Raw genomic sequence first — 20,236 nt, forward strand, 5'->3', positions numbered from 1 at the left:
AGTTTAACAAAGCCATTCTAATGTTGAACAATAAATTATAACTGATTTTACTAGTTACTGAGTTTAGTTCTCCTTGTATTTTGTAGACTGGGTACATTCTTCTGACTAGGTTGGTGGGGGTATATATTGGGGTGGCTTATACTCTAAAATGAAGCAGTGTTTGTACTTCATGGTTACTTTGCCTAGGTCACTCTTCAGCTTCTGTGACTTTTCATCTGAATAGGTGGCTGAAGCAGATAACTATATTTTTAACATTTTGTTCTTTGGAATTAAATCTTGGTTTGTGGAAAGTTGATTTATTATTTTTTAATTTGTTTTTAGGTGCTGAATGTGGAGTAAATGCAGATGTTGAAAAACATCTTGAATTGGGCAAGAAACTCCTTGCAGCTGGACAGCTGGCTGATGCTTTATCTCAGTTCCATGCTGCAGTAGGTTTGTATCTTGGAACCAAAACACTCAATGGCTATCTTAGTGAATTCTAATTTATATCCCTTTTATGGGATAATATTTAAAATAAATATTATTTACTGTTTAAGTAAAATATTTAAAAATATTTACAGGATTCTGGGTGAAGTAGAGTAGTAAAATAAATGCATAACATTTGAATGCATATGTATCTAACATATAATTTTCCATGTAACTGAGACTTAAAAATGTAAGTACCGAGAATAATTCAAGATAATTTTGACAGAACACTTTTCTGAATGTATTATGGTTGTCCCCAGGTATCCACAGGGGATTGGTTCTAGGACACCCCCCCCCATTGGTTGCCAAAATCCACAGATACCCAAGTCCCTTATATAAAATGGTGTAGTATTTGCATATAACCTACGCACTCTTTCCGTGTACTTTAAATCATCTCTAGATCACTTATCATACATAACACAGGGCAAAGACCATGTAAATAGTTGTGAGTATCATGCAAATACTATGTAAGCAGTTGTGCAGCAGATTTCTCCCCAAATACTCTCTATCTATGGTTTCGGGACCTGCAGATACAGAGAGCCTGAGGTGTATATTTTTTGCCTTAAACAGATTTCTCTGAATACTGCTGAGTTTCTTGATGATTTGAGATCATCAGTGTAACAGCAGCTTTGAGGCCCTGGGGGATCCTGCAGTTCATTGCCTCTTCATTGTTGGTCAGACTCCCTCTGCCCCTTAGACTCTTGCTTTTTATTGCTCACTTATATCTTTCTGTAGCATAAACTGTCTCTGCAGTATTTAATCTACTGGGATTGAAAAACAAGATGACCAGAGTAAATAGGTCATAAGTGAGGATTTTCTTATGAGTTAGTACATAAACTTCTGGTGTGAAAACTTTTTGACACTGACATTCCTGACTTCTTTTTTATTTACTTATATATTCTCACCTTTATTTGAGATAGTTAAGAGTGACAAGTCAACCTGCAGGGTAATGAAGTGGTGTATTTTTAATAAGATACCGTTCCGCTCACCAGAAGAATTGTCCTATTGTAATTTATTGTACAAACAAAAAATAGGTTTTTGGCTCAGTGATATTTTCCTTTGTGCTTTTTCTTAAGCTCGGATTTTTATTACTGATGTTATTAGCTCTCTGGAATGGTAAGAAACCTAGATTTTAATCTTGGCTTTACCACTTGATAATCCTGTGACATTGAGCCAGTTATGTAAGAAAATGTAGGCTTAAAGAAGTGAACTGCGTATTCCCAGCAGTTTTCACCATGCCGCCCGAAAAAGGACTGTTAATGAAAATTAAGTGAGAAGGGGATAATCACACATATAAAGCGTATAAAAATATTGTGTCTTTGAAAATTAAGATTTTTCTAAAAACATATTTAATATGTTAATAGGGTTTTCTGAACTATGTGGAGTTTCTAAGAGAAAGGTTTCTTCATTTCAGTGATTATCTCACCTTGGAAAGTTGTTAATTGGCTTGACAATTTGCACTAGTTCCTTTTCGCTAGAGACCATGTGCTGTGTGACCATGTCATTCCTATCATGTCATTCCTGAGTCCACACTTTCTCTGGTGATTTGCATTGTCTTCAGTGCTGCAGCATGGTAAATTAACATTTTTAAAGTTACTGTCTTAGATAAAGCATGTCTTTAAAAAATATTGATTGTTCCTTGCTACCACAAGAATATTTGCAGAAACATAACCTTCTACTTATTTTACATTATTTGCTTCCTTTAATCTCACAAATCATTAGGAACATTAAGGGCTACGGCATATTGTTAAACATAGTTTAAAATGACTGCCTATTTTTCTTTAGCTTCATTGCCACACAAGAATTTTAGAGATGGCTCTTCCCCAAAGTACCCAATAAAATATTGTCTATACTGAAAAGACATATTTTAGTAAAGCTAAAATGTGGTGATTTATTTGTGAAACTCAGTAAAGGGAGAGAGTAGAACACTGCTAGTGTATTCAGGTTTGAATAGCAGTATCATTTTGTTCATTGTATTTTGGCAAGTAGCAGTTATCCTGGTAATAATTTGAGGAAGACCTGTGTAGTTTGAGACATTCATCATTTTAGCTTACGTAAAACACTGGTTGTTCATAACTAACTATAGAAAATAGAGTTTAAGTTGTAGTTGACGGAAATATATAGTAGATAGTGATGGGGTGATGTGGTGTCATGGCCTGTTGAATCTTTTATGAGATGTGTGTTTACCAGAAAAGACCTGTATACCCTCTGTCTCAGTCGTCTGATTTACCAGACCTCATGTTGAGTTTGGCCAGGTTTACTGCTTCAGGTGACCCAGTGAGTTAGTGCAGGTGTCCTGGCTTCTAGACGAACAAGTTATGCCGTTGTTGTAGTTACAGCTGTAGACGGAAGAGCTGTGCTGCTGTGAAATGTATGGTGATCTTGTGTGGTAAAATATCGCCCATATTTTAGTACGTTGCTTTAAACTTACTGTATAAAAAATTCATTAAATGTTTATACTTCCCAACTTAGGAATTTTATGATGTACTTTATTTCTTCAACTTTTCCTGTGATTAGAAATTGATGTTAGAGTTTGTAATAAAATTTGGCAAGTGGCAGTAGGACTGTCGATGGATCATTTTTTATTATAATGGTCCTGCAGCTGGCCTTATTTATGATTGTGACACCCTTTTTCCATTTTCATTTTTGGAAAATTACTTGGTTATGTTTTGAAAATTACTTAAGCATGGTATGTTTTATGGTTACATTTTCACACAGTAAAGAGTTTATTAAAACTCAATAGCAACACAAATGTTTCTACTATGTGGTACAGACCTATTGGTATTTTGGTTTGCAATTGTTTTGAATCTGGCATTTTTGGTAGGAGTTTTAAGATTTGCAACAGTTAGGGAAATATTCTTGATCTGTTAGAAAATGATTTAAGGAAGAGTGTCGGTATCACTTTCCAAATAGTCTTCTGAGGCAGTTGCATCTATTTCACTACTATGAAGTAGTCAGACACAAGCTTTGTTTAGAGACTTATCATTAGAGAAAACCACAGTGTGGGTGTGAGGATGCCCTGCCTCTTTCCTGCAGCATGGTCTTATGGGGACAGTGAATTGGAGGGTCTGAGAACATTTCTTTGGTAGCCCTTACAGAATGTCTTAGGTATATCTGGCGTGAATGAATGTCTAAAGTGGTGAATTAAACGGTGGGCAGGAATGAAATAACAGATTTCTCCAATTGCTTGTTAAGAAAACCAGTTTCACACTTACGTAATTTTGCTAAATCCAAAAGCAAAATCCATGTACGTTCATTTGATGCTTAAACGTATTGCGGTGCTTTCTCATTGCGTTTGAACCTCACTTGTGAGATGGGGATGCTGTTACTATTCACGTTTACACAAAAGGAAACAAAGAGTGGTCTAGTGACTTTCCAAAGGTCACATTCTAGTTCAGAAGATTGTGAACTTCTTAAGGATAGGTACTATCATATTATTGTTACTACTATTATTATTTTATTCTCTGGTGGTGCTCAGTTAAAGTTTGAATGAATGAAGGGGTAGAGTTAGGTTAGCTGGGAGCAAGAATGGAAAGTTTTCTGTACCTCAGTGAGGGTGGTGTTCTGTCTGCCTCCCGCTGCTGCCATTTACAGCATTGTTTGTAATTTTTGGCTTTTTTGATGTTTTTCTCCAGATGGTAGTTGTATTTTCTTTATTAGGGCTAATTTCCTCGTATTTGAATTGTTCGATAGTTTTAGGATTAGACCTTAAATCTCTCTCTCATGTTAAGATTTTGAATAAACTGGTGTAACAGTTTGAATGACATGTTTTCAAATGAAGTCTAGTATTTCCAGATGTAGGCTTGCATGTAATTTAAATAGTGAACTATATTGTATTCCAATGGATAACACAAAAAGTGATTACTTTCAAGGTTATTAAATCTTGTGAGAAACTAAGTATGAGTGTCTTAAACCAATTCTTGTTCAGTTGCTACTTCATGCATAATGATAAAGGAATGGACACTAGTTCTAGGAACTGATGGCATTTTAAGATGAAGAGCTAGGGAAGGTTATTTTTAAAAAATCTTTAACTTTTTTACTTTTTTTTTATAATTGAAGCGTAGTCAGTTTACAATGTTGTGTCAATTTCTGGTGTACAGCACAATGCTTCAGTTATACAGGAATATACATATATTCATTTTCATATTCTTTTTCACCATAAGCTACTACAAGATACTGAGTATAGTTCCCTGTGCTATACAGTATTAACTTGTTTATCTATTTTATATATACCAGTCAGTATCTGCAAATCTCAAACTCCCAATTTATCCCTTCCCATCCCCTTCCCCCTGGTAACCATAAGTTTGTATTCTATGTCTGTGAGTCTGTTTCTGTTTTATATATAAGTTCATTTGTCTTTTTTTTTTTTTTTTTAGATTCCACATATGAGTGATATCATATGGTATTTTTCTTTCTCCTTCTGGCTTAGTTCACTTTGAATGACATTCTCCAGGGCCATCCATGTTGCTGCAAATGGCATTATTTTATTATTTTTATGGCTGAGTAGTATTCCATTGTATAAATGTACCACAACTTCTTTATCCAGTCATCTGTCGATGGACATTTAGGTTGCTTCCATGTCTTGGCTATTGTAAATAGTGCTGCTATGAACATTGGGGTGCAGGTGTCTTTTTGAATTAAGGTTCACGGAAGGTTATTTTGATTTGCCGTTCAAGTGACTGTACCACTAAGCACATTGATTCTTGATTCATATGTTGAACCATTGACATATGATTCCTTATTTTTATAGGTTCAGTGTTATAAATTGGGGTTCCAATCCCATTTCATATCTCAAAAATACCTAAAAGCTGAATAGTAAGATAAGTGAAAGTGAATGCCCCAGAAGTATTTTACATAGACATTTTTATATGTATATAATCAAATACTTAATAAAAAGCATTGTCATACACCATACTCGTTGGAGGGTTTTTGGAGTAGATGGAAATGATCAGGTTTTTTCCAAATAGAAGTCCATTGCAATTTTTTGCTGAAGATGCCTTCTTGATAAAATTCCCAGAGTTAGCAATAAGCATTTTTCATTTCTTGACAGAGTTTCATACTGAATTCAATATAAGCAACATCTGTTTTTTTTTAAATCTCATTGTTAATTTCATGTGGGAGAATGGAATGATCTGAGTGTCTTGGGGCAGTATGTCTCTTTGAGAGCCATGTCTGTGCTCACTTCTTTGGGTCCCTGGCTTGTCCCATGCAGGTCTCAGTATTGCGGGGACGTGGGAGTATCCCTTGTTGCAGTTATCAGGAATTGGTTTCCATTTCCTTTCATCTGATTTCCAGGTGCTTTAGACACACAAAAACGAATTCACTCAAGGAATTAATTTTTTTATAGAGTGAGGTAAGTATACAAATAATTGACATCAGGGGGTACTCATAGATGCTGTAAGAGATATATATTATAGAGTGTTATGGAAATTGAAGGAATGAAAGGTTTATTTTCATATATGTAATCTAGTAAGTCATTTGAGCTGTGCCTCAGATTGAGTAGAATTTGGACATACGAAGATGATGGTGTGTGGTGTAAACTCTAGGTCTTAAATTCTGTTATTTCTAATAATTCTTTCCTTAGTGTAAGTAAGTCATGGAGAACTTAAATTTAAAAAGAAATTAATGAATATAAAGGTAATCCATGTTCATTGTGAAACATTTTGAAACAGTTTGTTATGTATATGAAAAATATAAAGAAGAAAATCCAGTCTCTCTGCCCCGATAACTACTGTTGACGTGAAGTGAGTTTCCTTCTGTTTTCAGAGGCAGTCACTTTTTTTAAAGTTAAGAGTTGAATACAGTTAATATTCTAGATCAGAGGTCGGCAAACTTTTTCCGTAAATGGCCAGATAATAAATATTTTTGGCTTTGAAGCTGCATAGTCTCTGCTGCATATTTTTCTAATTCTTAACTCTTTAAAAATGTAAAAAATATTCTTAACTTGAAGTCTGTGGATTGTTTTTGGCTCAGAGTCTACAGTTTGTTGAACCCCTGTTTTGGATTTATTTGCAGTGATCTTGCTAAGCAAAATGACCCAGTATTGATGGAGAAATTCTTTTCTTAATAGAATTGCAAAACTCTTAATACTGTCCAGGTATTTTTGGTTTTTTTGAATAAAATACTGAGTGTTAATATTTATTATTTTCATTTTCAGATGGTGACCCTGATAACTACATTGCTTACTATCGGAGAGCTACTGTCTTTTTAGCTATGGGCAAATCAAAAGCAGCACTTCCTGATTTGACTAAAGTGATTGAATTGAAGATGGACTTCACTGCAGTAAGTGCATCTCAACTTTCTTTAAAGGAGAATTTAAGGGAACTTGGAAGAGGTGACTTGTTTGCTTAGGTGAGGACTGGCGTGCTAGGCACAGCTGGAGGATGTAGTAAGCTGCTGTGGGGTAGTGGACTGTGCAACCGGAGAAATTCAGTCCCTGGAATCACAGGTGGTCTGTGTGAAGAAGGAACAGTGGAGTGGGTCCATTGGGTGATTTTTAGAAACTGGGCAGTGATGTTAGCTTCGTGGTTGGGAAAGATATCTGTGTGGAGGATGGAGTGTAGAGCAAAGACATGAGGCTGAGAAATGAGCTGATGAAGAGGCTGTTGAATTAGAGGCTGTCAGGTGACTGATGATAGTTGCAGTTAAGGCTGTAGTGGGAAGAATAAAGAAGAGGGGTAGCCCAGTGAAGCAGTGGTTTGTGATGGGGATACAATGCTGAATTAGACAGAGTCCTCCCCTGAACGAACACTCAAGCTTCAGAAGTGGAGGAATTTACAGTCTAATGGGATATCCTGACAATTGACAGCTTCACTGTAATGGCTTAAAATAATAGAACCAACTATCCTGTTTCAAAATTAATTTGGTAATTCATTTATTGTTTATGTCCTGCCATAATCCAGAAAGGCTATGAGATGACTGATTAGATATGGATAAATATTTGGCTTGAAATATTACTATTTTAAGGTGGAATTCACAAGTGTCAAATTTTTCTTTAATCTGTTATTTTACCTAGCTAACCATAACCTTCCACAAAGGTTAAGTAGCTCATTTTCCTAGTATTAAAGTAGCTCTCAGATAGTTAAATTGGCTTTAATCTTGTTTTTTATTTGTGTTTATGCATTTAACAGGATTAGGGAAATTTTTATGTACTTTAAAGGTAATGTAGAAGTTTTCGTAGAATATTGATATGATTTTGGTAGACATTGATCATCAGAGAGTTGGAATTCTTAGAAGAGATGATGGGATTATGCACATTAGAAAGGGAATGTCAGAGATGAAGGGGGAGGAATTGATGCATGTTAAAAGGAAGAGGCATTTTTATTCTTGGAGTAAATATGCACATTAGGAGTTAATAAAAAACCAAAACTATTTCCAGAGCTTTGATTGGTAAAGCCCCAGATTATACAACTCTTATTATAGTGGCAAAAATTTATTATGATGGCGTAAGTTAACGTTTTAAGTGAGATATAATCCACATATCATCAAATTCACTTTTTAAAAGTATATTTACAAAGTTCTGCAAGCATCCCCATTATCTGGTTCCAGAACCCCCCCCCAAAAAACTCTGTATCAATTAGTAGTCACTTCCCATTTCTGTCCTAGCCCCTGGCAGCCACTTATGTTTCTGTCTATGGATTTGTCTGTTTTGGATATTTCATATTAAATATGTGTCTTTTGTGTCTGACTTCTTTCACTTAGCATAATGTTTTCAGGGTTCATCCGTATTGTAGCATGTGTCAGTATTTCACATTCCTTTTTACGGCTGAAAGTTATTCCATTATATGGATGCATCACATTTGCTTATTGATTTATTGATGGGTATTTGGGTTGTTTCTGCTTTTTGGCTATTGCTATGAACATTCATGTACAAGATTTTGTAAGAACACATGTTTTTATTTTTATCTTTTGGATATAGTAAAAAGTATTTTTAAGGAAGCATATTTCAACAAAATTTATGCACATTCATTGGTTCTATGAATTATTCTCAGAGTGCCAAGTCAAATAGGCATAGGAAAAATGAATATTTCATTAGCTTATTTACTTTTATTCTTTGTATTTAAAGAAAATTTAGGAATTCGTAGTACTCAGGATACCCTTTTTTTTTTCTAGGCAAGATTACAGAGAGGTCACTTACTACTCAAACAAGGAAAACTTGATGAAGCAGAAGATGATTTTAAAAAAGTGGTAAGTTCAGTTTGTATGTGGCTCTGTGAATGTTATTTTGAGTGAACATATTGGACTTTTTTTATATTAAGACATTTAATAATAATTTCATACCTGAAAGGTAACTTGTGTATGTAAGAATCATAGTTCCTGAATTAATATTTAGTGGCTGACATCAAAGCATCACTTTAACAGATAGAAGGGGAAGTGTTTGGGATAGATAGTAATCCCGATTCAGTTCATATAGCTCACGTTCTCCATAAGAATCTAGAGATGTCAGCTGAGCTATTCTAAAAGTCGTCTGAGTGACTTGGGAAACCCTTTATTTGATTTGAAAGGAATAATGAAACAGATTCTTAAAAGGGAATTTTGCAATCCACCCGCATGGCTACTTTACGCAGTATAAAGGTTTTGGATTTGTTCAGGAGGATGTTACAGATTACATGTAGCTGAAGAAATTTTATCCTGAAAAATGATTTGAGGGAAGCAACTTGCTGATGTCTTTATCCCCTCATTGGATTTGTTTTAAGACCTGCTTTTTTGTTCCACATGAATTTGATTCTGGAGTGGTCTAGGAAGGGTAGTTATGTGTGTGTATGTGTGTGTGTGTGTATATATATATATATATATATCTCCCTTTGTTCATTATTTGCATTTCCGTAGTTTATTAAAATGCTTAGTTACTATGACAATAACCATGATGAAAATAAAACTAAACTTTCTAATGTTTCATAACCTTTGTCATAATACTCAGTCATATGCAGACAAATCCAAAACACATTAGATGTTAATTGTATTGAATCAAAGCTATCTCATGGTCTTAATAAAATTTAGTGTCATTTTATGTTTATCTGATCTTCTCTGCTACCTGGGAACTTGCTTGAGAGCAGGCTGACGGACGGGTGATGGGGAGGCAACGGTGCTGGAGTAACCTTTCCCTAGGTCAGTCCTGTGTACATAGCAAGTGCTGTGTAAAAATTCATTGAATGGATGAATGATAAAATGTAAGAATGTGTTTCCTTATTTTTAACAATGCTTTACATTTGTTACTTGGAATTTTTTTTCCAGTTACAACATTAGAGTAGAAATAGCACATTTTAGAATAAAGCTTTAGCACAAATTAATTCTTATGGAACGTTGGCTGTATGCTTTTGGAAAAGTGTGACTATTTCTGGAGTTGTCATTTCTGTCATCAATATTAAAACCTCTTAGAAATAAGAAGGGAACTTTCATGAGACTTTACACTTTTAGATTGTTCTCTGACAGTCATGCTTCTGACAGTGTGTTCTTCAAATTGCCTTTGCTCTTATTGTCATAGGATTCTTCCATGAGTATGTGCATCTGTATTGAGTGATATTTTCTTTTAAATTGAAGTCTTTGTTAAGATAATTGTAGATTCCCATGCAGTTGTAATTAATAATACGGAGAGATCCTGTGTGCCCTTTACCTGATACCCAGTTTCTCCCAATGATATCATCTTGTAAAACTGTAGTATGGTATTACAGTCAGGATATTGATGTTGAATGTAATCTACCAGTCTATTCATATTCCTCAGTTTTATTAGTATTCATTTCTTTCTGTGTCTTAAATTCTGTGCACTTTTTCCCGTGTCCATCCCCAGTCAAGATACTGAACAAGATACTGAACAGTCCGCAAGGATCCCTTCTGTTGCCCATGTATTACCACATTCACCTCCCTGCCGTCCTGCTCCAGCCCCTCGTTCATATCTGACAAGCATTAATTTGTTAGTCATTTCTTAAATTTTGACATTTCAAAAATGTTGCAAACATGATATCAAGTGTTATGTAACCTTTTGGAATTGACTTTTTTACTCAGCATAATTCCCTGGAGATTCATCCAGGTTGTTGCATGTATCACTTAGCTGTTCCTTTTAATTGCTGAGTGTTGCGTGGTATGTATATGATGCATTTTATTCATCTGTTCCTCAGTTGATGGACATTTTGGGTGGTTTCTACTTTTTTGCTATTATGAATAAACTGCTGTGAACACTCTTGTACGGGCTTTAGTGTGAATGTAAGTTTTCATTTGCCTGGGATAAATGCCCAGGAGTGTAATTCTAGGTTCTATGGTAATTGTTTAGTTTTATAAGAAACTGTCCAGTTGCTTTCCAGAGTAACTGTGCCATTTTGCATTCCTCTGCCTCCTTGTCAGCATTTGGAATTGTCACTATTTCTTATTTTAACCATTGTGATAGGTGTGTAGCAATAACTCATTGTTATTTTAATTTACATTTCCCTAATGGCTAATGATCTTTTCATATGCTTTTTTATCACATACGTGATTGTAAATATTTTCTCTAAGTCTGCAGCTGGTCTTTTCATCCTCTTCGCAGGGTCTTTCACAGAGCAGAAGTTTTAAATTTTGATGAAGTCCAATTTATCAATTTTCTTTTATCTTCTATGGATCGTACTTTAGATGTCATCTCTAAGAACTAATCACCAATTAAAGAATTCTTATATTTTAATTTTTGTGATTTGTGAATACACATGATATCTGCTTTTTCTGTATATTCCCTTAAATAAGCTTTTTATAGCTTTTAAGAGCATTTTCCTGTAATTTACCTATAAATTATATCAAAGATTTTCATCTTACTGATAAAAGTCCTGTAAACAGTGAGGTAGATACATTCACTTACAAATTTTACACACTGAAACAGAGGTTTGAATATGCTTAATCCCTTCCTGGCCTACATGAGGGTCTCGTACTTTAAGTATACAGGTTACTCTGCTGCCAGTAGGTCTCCTGTAAACAAGTGTCACCCCAGGTCCATGCTGGTTGGCCTAGTCCTACACGAGATCTATTGGTTTGGTTTGTCTTCAAGCTATCAATGACTCCAGCTGTAACCAGTGCCTACGGTCATTTGTCAGTTCAGCGAGCATTTCAGTGCATATTATTTGTGAGGCAGAGTGGTGGGTGTTAGAGGATTGCTGACAAAGAAAACTAGTCTCTGCCTTTGGACTGATTATACCAGGGACAGAACTAATCAGGCAAGTATGATGCCATATGATCAGTGCTATGATTGAGCCCTGTGGGAACATACAGAAGGGTCACCTAACTTAGCTGGGATTTGGGGATCTGGAGTCAAGAAGGGCTTTCCTAAAGGAGGGAAAGTGCTTGAGTTCTGAATATTGAGAGTGAATCTGTGTTAGCAAGGTAAGTGGGAGGACCATCCAGGTGGAAGGTGAGCAGCCTGTGCAAAAGCGGGAGGAAGGAAAGAGCCTCTCATTTAGGAAGATGATGTCTCTGGTAAAATTGAGCCGGGATATGAGAATGTTGGACAGGGAAGCGGGGTCTCTTTGCAGGAAGGACACATGCGGTGCCAGGGGCTGATTCTTCATAGCCGTGGGAGGTTTATATTGAATGTCATGACCAGATTTTCACTTTGGTAAAATCCAGGCTGCTCTGGAGAATGGGCTGGAGGAAGACAAGGGTGGAAGCAGTGGTCTGGTAATAGAGCTGTTGCAGTAAGTAATCTAAGAGTGACCTTACGGAGGCCAAAGATGAGGCTAGAGTAGGTAGGGATTAAGAGATATAGGTGGACATTTAGGAGGTTAAAGAAAGATGCAGTGATTGTGGTTAAGGGAGGAGGAAGAATTAAGTATGATGCCCAGGTTTCTGGATTGTTCAAATTGATTCATGTCCATTCTATTCCCTGAGAAGGAGCCAGAGAGAAATTATTTAGGGGAGAAGGAAGGGTAGAGAAAAATACGGCTCTCCTATACTTATAAAAACTCACTGATTTTTAGCAACTCATTTAATAATTTGTAATCTTTGAGTTCTTCCTTTTTAATTCCAAAATCTAACATACAGTAAATATACAGTTTAAACTTGTCTTTTGTTGATATTCAGCATTTTACTTGTCTTTGCTTATCTTTATTTTATTTTTGCTATCCATGCTTTGGGTTTAAGTGAAAAAATATTTAGACTTAGGCAGTGTTCCATAAAATCCAAATATAATGAAGGTAATGATCAATTTAAATGTTTACATTTCTACGTGTTTTATTCTGACAGAGCTAGCAATGTGTGTTTTGATTGTGGTGAAGAACCATATATTAGGTAAATATCAGTTCCAGTTGCAATTGGATTTTTAAATCAAAGGTATAAACCTTTGGTAAGATTTAATAAATAAACTCTCCATTGGTAGCTTGTAGATTGTGTTAATTAAAAACAAGTCAAACTAACATAAATCCACTATATATCGACATAACTTTAGGCATTTTTTTTTAACTTTAATTGTATAATGCAGAAAGGATGATTATATTGCCTCAAGATAATTGAATCAGAAATTATGAAAATTAAAAAAAATTTTGGTTATAATTTAATGTGCTATGCCTCAGTAATTGTTCTGGTTTTCTTTGAATCAGGTATAATACTGGATCATATACCATAATTCACAAAATATAAGGAGCCATCGACTGTAAGAAACATCAATGTGCTCTTAAAAGAAATAATGCTGCCAGTTAAATAATGCCTTCCTATAACTTAATATTCTTACTTTATAGAATGAGCTACTTGAGACTTAGACATGTATTTTTGTTATATCACATTGCTTCTCCTCTAGAGTGTGGAATGGAGCTGGTAACTCCTTGTTGAAAAAAGAGACAATATATAAACCTCCTAAAACCACCACATAAGCCTGTTAATAAGCTATTACTCTCTTACTTTTCCCTTTAAGGTCTTCCTTTCTTATTAGACCTTAACCCCTCTGGTATCAAATCTTTTTTTATTCAGATTCCTTATACTTTTCATTATTTTGGTAAAATTATTTTATACTTAAAAATACTTAAGAAATAATAACTAGAAAGCAAAACACAGAAAACTCAAGCTGTTCTGCAGAGATATACGTGAGGAAGGTGCTTTCCTTACTTAATTCTTCTCTACCTTTTTATATTCCTGAATATGTTTGCTTCCTGGGAAGTTTTGGCAACCCAGGTCTTTTGACTCTAGCTCAATTGCTCGTTCTTGTGGACCACGTTGGTGGGAATAAAGACTGTCCTTCAAAAGAGAAAAAAAGATGCCTCTGCTGCTGCTTCCCATGGTGATCTGCACCAGGGGGCAAGTCATTGGAGAAGCCAGTTGTGCAGTGTCTCTCTGCCCTTTTCCCCCAACGAATGAAAGTACTTGTAAGGGTCAGATTGTTGGATATATTATGGTTGTTAGACTCAAGAGATGAAAAACCTTGTTTAATTTCTTTTATTGTTACAGCTCAAATCAAATCCAAGTGAAAATGAAGAAAAGGAAGCCCAGTCCCAGCTTCTGAAATCGGATGAGATGCAGCGTTTGCGTTCACAAGCACTGGATGCTTTTGCAAGCTCAGATTATCCTGCTGCTATAATCTTCCTTGATAAGATTTTAGAGGTAAGTGTCTTAGATACTGCAGCTGACAAGCCTAAGCTTAACTGCTTTTTACTGTAAGGCAGGTTCATACTCTTTGACGTGTTGCATACCACAAAAAACCTAGATGGCATGAAATCAGACTGACCCTTGAGCTTTCCGCTCTTAACTGAAAGGTGGTGTTTATGTGGAACAAAATTTGGGACCGAAAATTTCAGTAAATGTACTGAAGGTGCTGTCGTGTAGTAGTTATGTATTTTTATACATTGCCTACTTTGCTGTTTGTTTGATTTTGCATCTTTCGAGGGGAAGAAAACTCTAGAGGTTAGATAATGGGGTAAAAGATGAAAGAGTTCATTGAAGAAACGGTAAGGTTTGGGAGGAAAGAGGAATACTTACAGTGAGAAGTTTCTAGGGAAGAAGGCAGATGAAGAGTTGATAGGGTCCAGAGGGTTCTAGAGAGGCAAATCTAAGTCTGCCTCTGCAAGGACTTAATGACAAAGGACATAATGATTTCAGAAGGAAGTCTAATAAAGTATTCAAGTGAGGGCAGTCATAATTCATATTTATCATTTTTCACAGCGCTTTTGTAGTTTCATTTAATGCTGGCAATAAACTTGTGATGTATGTAGAATGGCCACTTTTTGATAGTTTTAGAGAAGAAATTGTGTGAGGTGGTCGAGGAATTCATGGTTCAATCAATTATTTCATTAATGCTTTATTAAGGAAATATAAAGTTATAATTTTTACCTTCCAATAGACTGTCCATCTTGACCTAGCTTGTTGTCCATGGTATTTAATTTATGTACAGTGTTGATTTTGATTTCTTACTGTATGTGAAACGTTCACTTGACTTTAGAACAGCTCTAAGAAATATGTAAAGATAATTATACAGGTGTTGTTAGTGAGCTTTTGGGTTTATATTTTGAAGAATACTAGTGGTTTACTAAACGTTGTCAACTTTTTGATAAAATACAAATGGCGAAGCCTCAGCCTTCTCACATTGTTTTTCTCTTTATCTTTGTGATATAAAGATTTAAATTCAAGGAGGTGACATTTTACAAAAGCATTTCATTCAGTTATTAGTAGAATAAAAATATTTTGTGAATTTAGAGCCTGGATTTTATTTTTTGAAACTAGAAATTAGAATTGTTGATTAAATACAAAAATCTGGTTAGAGGATATTCTCTTCAAAATCAAATATGCTTCACTGGGAAACACCTTCTGATAGTAAATGCCATGTTTTCTTATTTTCAAAGTTTTAGAATTACATAATTGAAGAGGGCAGGAAAAGGGCCTTGTTAGTATATACATCCCTTACCCCATGGGAATTTATTTAAGATTTCCTTGGAGAAATTATTTTGTCACATCTAAATTGTATTAGATTTTTTTTTTGTATCGGACTTTAAAAAATGAATTACAGTGTAGAATTCATATATTAATTGAGGATGTTTTATGTTGATACATATGTAGATAAAATGTGGGGTGAAGTACAAATGTGCATAATTTACTATTTCTTTAAGTCTAGTTCTTTTGTTTCTCAAGGTTTGTGTTTGGGATGCAGAACTACGGGAACTTCGAGCTGAATGTTTTATTAAAGAAGGGGAACCTAGGAAAGCGATAAGTGACTTAAAGGCTGCATCGAAATTGAAGAATGATAATACTGAGGCATTTTATAAAATCAGCACACTGTATTATCAACTAGGAGACCATGAACTGTCCCTCAGGTCAGTTCTGGTGACATACACATGTCATCATTTTTTTATTGCTGGCAGTAGAATAATACTCCCATTTTCTTTTTAATTTTAATTTTAAATTAATAAAATTATGGTTAAGGCTTCTTTTGTATATCTATAATTTTGTGTTACCTCTAAGTTATTCTGCTTCCATATAGTTTATTTTCATGAAGTATGCTTATTAAAATAAGTAACAGGGCTATTATAGTTAAAGAAGTAAAATACAGTGTTTAATATATATATCTCTACTTAAGTCATTTGAATTTGAATTAATGTGTGTGTATAATACAATGCCATATATTAAAGTATATGGTAAATTATTAAGTCAGTATGTGTTGTGTAATTGTTACAGGCAAAAAAATACCTTTAGTTGTGATTTCTCTATTTAGTATGAATAACTACTTATTGATTATTTTGACTTGGAGTATTTTCCTTTTTTTTAAATATGTGAACAGTGAAGTTCGTGAATGTCTTAAACTTGACCAGGATCATAAAAGATGTTTTGCACACTATAAACAAGTAAAGAAACTCAATAAGCTGATTGAGTCAGCTGAAGAGCTCATCAGAGATGGCAGGTAAGAACATGCTTGTCCAGACGACCTCACCTCCCCTTACGTGTCTGCTGGTGGGCACGACAGCACAACTGAGCTGCTTGCTCTTTTGTTCCTCGCCGTCGAGGGTAGAGGACCTTAGAGGGCACTGGGCCTCAGCAAAACTGCCACAATTGTACATTTACTGAATAAAGCGGAATATCAGTACTGATAACTGCATAGTATTCTTACCAACAGATTTATTTATATTTCACCAAATATTTGTTGAATTTCTCTTGTATCAGGCACTGACTATGTACTGGGGGTGCAGAAATGAGTATGACTGTAGTTTTTAGACTTAAGAAGCTTATAGTTTAGTGTGGGAGATAGGCGTATAAATTGATTATTGAAAGGTAGTGTGATGTCTAGAGTGATAGCGATGTATACAGTGAATGCAGAAGTTTTCCCTTGGTATGGGATTCTGGGTTAAGAGTTTTTTTGTTACAGCACCTGAAAAATATTGTGCCACCTCTCTCTGGCTTCTGCGGTTCCTGATGACAAATCTGTTTTCATTCTAATTGTTTTTGTCCTCAAGATAAGGTGTCATTTTCCTCTGACTGCTTTTTAGATCGCTACTTTGCCCTTTGTTTTCAGAAGTTTAATTATGATATATCTCAGCATGGATTTCTTTGTGTTACCCTATTTGGAGTATTCTTAGCTTTTAGAATATGTACATTTATGTCTCTTGTCAAATTTGGGAAGTTTCCAGCCACTATTTCTTGGAATACTTTTTTAGCCATGCCCTCTTGCTGTTTTCCTTTTTAGACTCTGATTAACGTAAATATTAGATTTTTTGTTATAGCCCCACAGTCCCTGAGGTTCAGGGTCCCCCCCATTTGTTCTCTCTCTGTTGTTCGGGTTTGATAATTTCTGTTGTTCCAATTCACTGTTTTCTCTGTCCCCTACAGTCTGCTGTTGAACACATTCAGTGAGCTATTTATTTCGGTTTTTATATTTTTCAGTTCTAAAAATTTTATTTGGAATTTTTAAATCTTCTATTTGTTTGCTGAGACTTTCCATTTGTTTGCTGAGGCATTCTGTTCTTTTATTTGCTTTAAGCATGTTTGTTATTGCTGGGTTTTTCATGGCTGCTTTAAAATCTTTGTCAGATAATTCTAACATCTCTGTCCTCTTGATGTTGATTTGAGATCTTTCTGTTTCTTCCCGTGATGAGTGTTTCCTCCTGCCCCTCCCTGCCATGAGTGGTTTTTAATTGAAACCTAGACATTTTCATTTTATCAGATTCTGCTTTTGTTTAAATCTTCTGTTTTGAGTGGCTTTTTTTCTGACATTGTTCCAGCAAAATGAGGGAGAGGGGCTGGAGAGTGGGCACCGCCGAGTCACTGCTAGATGGAGGTAGAAGTTTCCCTCTTGGTCTCCATTGCTGCTCAAAGTGTGTGGGATTCTTGCTACTGCTTGGTGTAGGTGAGAGTTTTGGGGACTTAATTCTGGCCATGGATGAAAGTTTTGGCTCCCAACTTAGCCTTCTCGGACACCACTTCGGTAGGGGTATGAACACACCTCATTACAGGCTCACCAGGGAAGAAATCTAGGCTTTCCATTTGACCTGCTGATCTGATGTTGGTGGGGATGGGACCATAATTTTCTTATCTCCACCCTTCTGAGTTTTTTCATATTAAAAAATTACATATAGTGTCTAGGGTATTTACACAGGTGTCTAGCTAGAGGAATTGGGGAAAGTACATTACCTTCCCAGAAGCTAACTTTTTTTTTTAAAGTGAAGCACAGTATTTTCTAATTGAACTTTTAATTTCTAACTAATTGTAGTTTCACATGTAGTTTTAAGAAATAAAGCGTGGTCTCACATACTCTGTGCAGTTTCTTACAATTTTATCATCTTGGAAAACTACAGAGCAATATCCCAGCTAGGAGTTTGACATTGATGGCTAGCTTTTGTTTTAAGTGTTGTATTTAAATCTGTATTTTAATACATCAGCATTTAAATGTGAAGATTACAGCACTTTGGGACTAATATGCTACAAGGGCATGTAAATGTGTCTTTTAGTTTGCTGTTACTGAAATGGCAGCGACAGTACAAAACATGACTAGTACTTTTCACCAGTTTACAAAAATGCTGAAGTAGCTTTTATTATTCTTAGAAAGCTGATAAAGTTGGGAATTTAAGCAGGTTTCTTCTGCAAGGAATTACATTGTACTTAGTTGTGAATATTGATTATTTTTCATATAAAATATCAATTAGTGGACTGTTACTTTATGAAAGTGTGGAGTAAATAAAGCCTGCTCTGTTTTGCTGAAAGTGCTTTGTGTAGTCAGACTTTAACAAGGTGTTTTCCTCAGTTTCAAAATTATGAACATTTTTCTGTAAAGAAATCCATCATTTGATTTGATTGTACTCACAGGTGTGTTTTGATTTATCTGTATGCATTTACTGTGGTCATGTGTTATATCTCCTAACTCTTAAGTGCAGAGAGAACCTTTCTTGCTACTCTAGGTTAAAAAGGTAGAAGCAGTCTTTGAAGGCATGTGCTCATTCAGGTCAATTGATTAAGCAACATATAGTGAAAAGTAGAGGGTCCTTTCTCTCGCTCTGGAAATAGAATTTCATTTTACTCATCATGATTTGCTCATTTCACAGGTATACAGATGCGACCAGCAAATATGAATCTGTCATGAATATGGAGCCAAGTGTTTCTGAATATACAGTTCGTTCAAAAGAAAGGATTTGCCACTGCTTTTCTAAGGTAACAGTTGACTTATTCCCAGAACTGTAAGAACTTGACTTACGGAATAACAACCGTAAATCCTTTTCTCACATTTACTTTTAGGACGAGAAGCCTGTTGAAGCTATTCGAGTGTGTTCGGAAGTTTTACAGATGGAGCCTGACAATGTGAATGCTCTGAAAGATCGAGCAGAGGCCTATTTAATAGAAGAAATGTATGATGAAGGTAAATCTTTATGGAATTTGACTTATGATGTCTAAAAGTTATGTGTGCAGTTAGCATATGTTTAACGTCCTTTTGTTTAGAACAAGTTTACCAGAATATCTGGAAATGTTGGCAATTTTAGGAAAATGGCAGAGAACCTGAAACTCATTCTTTGTTAGTGAAACATGAAAAGTATACCATATGAGGACAGAGTTCTGCTGTTGAAGCCAATAGAGTGGAATATAAATAATAAAAGTTTTAGCTTCCTTTGTAGACAAGTTAGAGAAGATGAATAACAAAACAGAAGACTTACTGTAGATCTCATATCATCCAAGGGTAATCACCGCTCATTTTGGATTTTTATCTTTCAGACTTTTGCCCATGCATATGTATATATGTGTGAGTGTGTATGAAATACATATTCTATCCATGTAGCAGTATACATATTATATATACAGCAGATAAATACGTGACATATATGTCTAAATATAAAATGAGCCTCTGTGACGCCTAAGCGGCTTAGTAAATGTTAGGATGGCTGCTTTATCCTACTTGGTTCAAGTTGAGGTAGCCGAGTTTCCTGCTAGATGTTGTAAGGACCTTGGGTAAAGACAGTGCCTTATATTTGAAAGGTAACTAATACAAATACAGTGACTGTATAGAATCATTACATATATATTGTTTTGTGGCTTTTTTCATGTGACAATATGCTGTGAATATTTAAATGAGAGCCTTATGGCCCTTATTGAAAAGTTTTTGTTTCAAATCAGGTGAAGCATTTTAAACTGAAAACAATGTTTTTTTTTTTTTTTTTGGTGAAACTTGGTTTGTGGTCCTGTTTTTTTCCCCCCAATTAATTGCCGCCTATTTATTTAATGAAGGGTGCAGCTGTTATTTTAAACGTAGTAAGAATGCATCACAGCAATGATACAACCTATACTAAGAAATAACTACACTTACAAATGAAAAAAGGTTTATAGTACTCATTTTCAAGGCAAACTGATCGTTTACTTTTTT

General features: G+C 35.2%; 1 protein-coding gene across 1 annotated transcript in view; it reads left to right on the top strand.

The window, feature by feature from the left end:
* The window catches only part of DNAJC3 (DnaJ heat shock protein family (Hsp40) member C3), a 53,902-nt gene that overhangs the window by 18,719 nt on the left and 14,947 nt on the right, over nucleotides 1-20,236 (top strand). Inside the window, exons 2-9 of the mRNA XM_072976462.1 lie at nucleotides 322-432; nucleotides 6,623-6,747; nucleotides 8,578-8,652; nucleotides 13,858-14,010; nucleotides 15,532-15,713; nucleotides 16,178-16,297; nucleotides 18,930-19,035; nucleotides 19,120-19,240. Coding sequence (XP_072832563.1) covers nucleotides 322-432; nucleotides 6,623-6,747; nucleotides 8,578-8,652; nucleotides 13,858-14,010; nucleotides 15,532-15,713; nucleotides 16,178-16,297; nucleotides 18,930-19,035; nucleotides 19,120-19,240 — 993 coding nt within the window. The remainder of the gene's footprint in view (nucleotides 1-321; nucleotides 433-6,622; nucleotides 6,748-8,577; nucleotides 8,653-13,857; nucleotides 14,011-15,531; nucleotides 15,714-16,177; nucleotides 16,298-18,929; nucleotides 19,036-19,119; nucleotides 19,241-20,236) is intronic.

Source organism: Vicugna pacos, chromosome 14 (assembly GCF_048564905.1).
Source record: "Vicugna pacos chromosome 14, VicPac4, whole genome shotgun sequence".
Taxonomy (NCBI): domain Eukaryota; kingdom Metazoa; phylum Chordata; class Mammalia; order Artiodactyla; family Camelidae; genus Vicugna; species Vicugna pacos.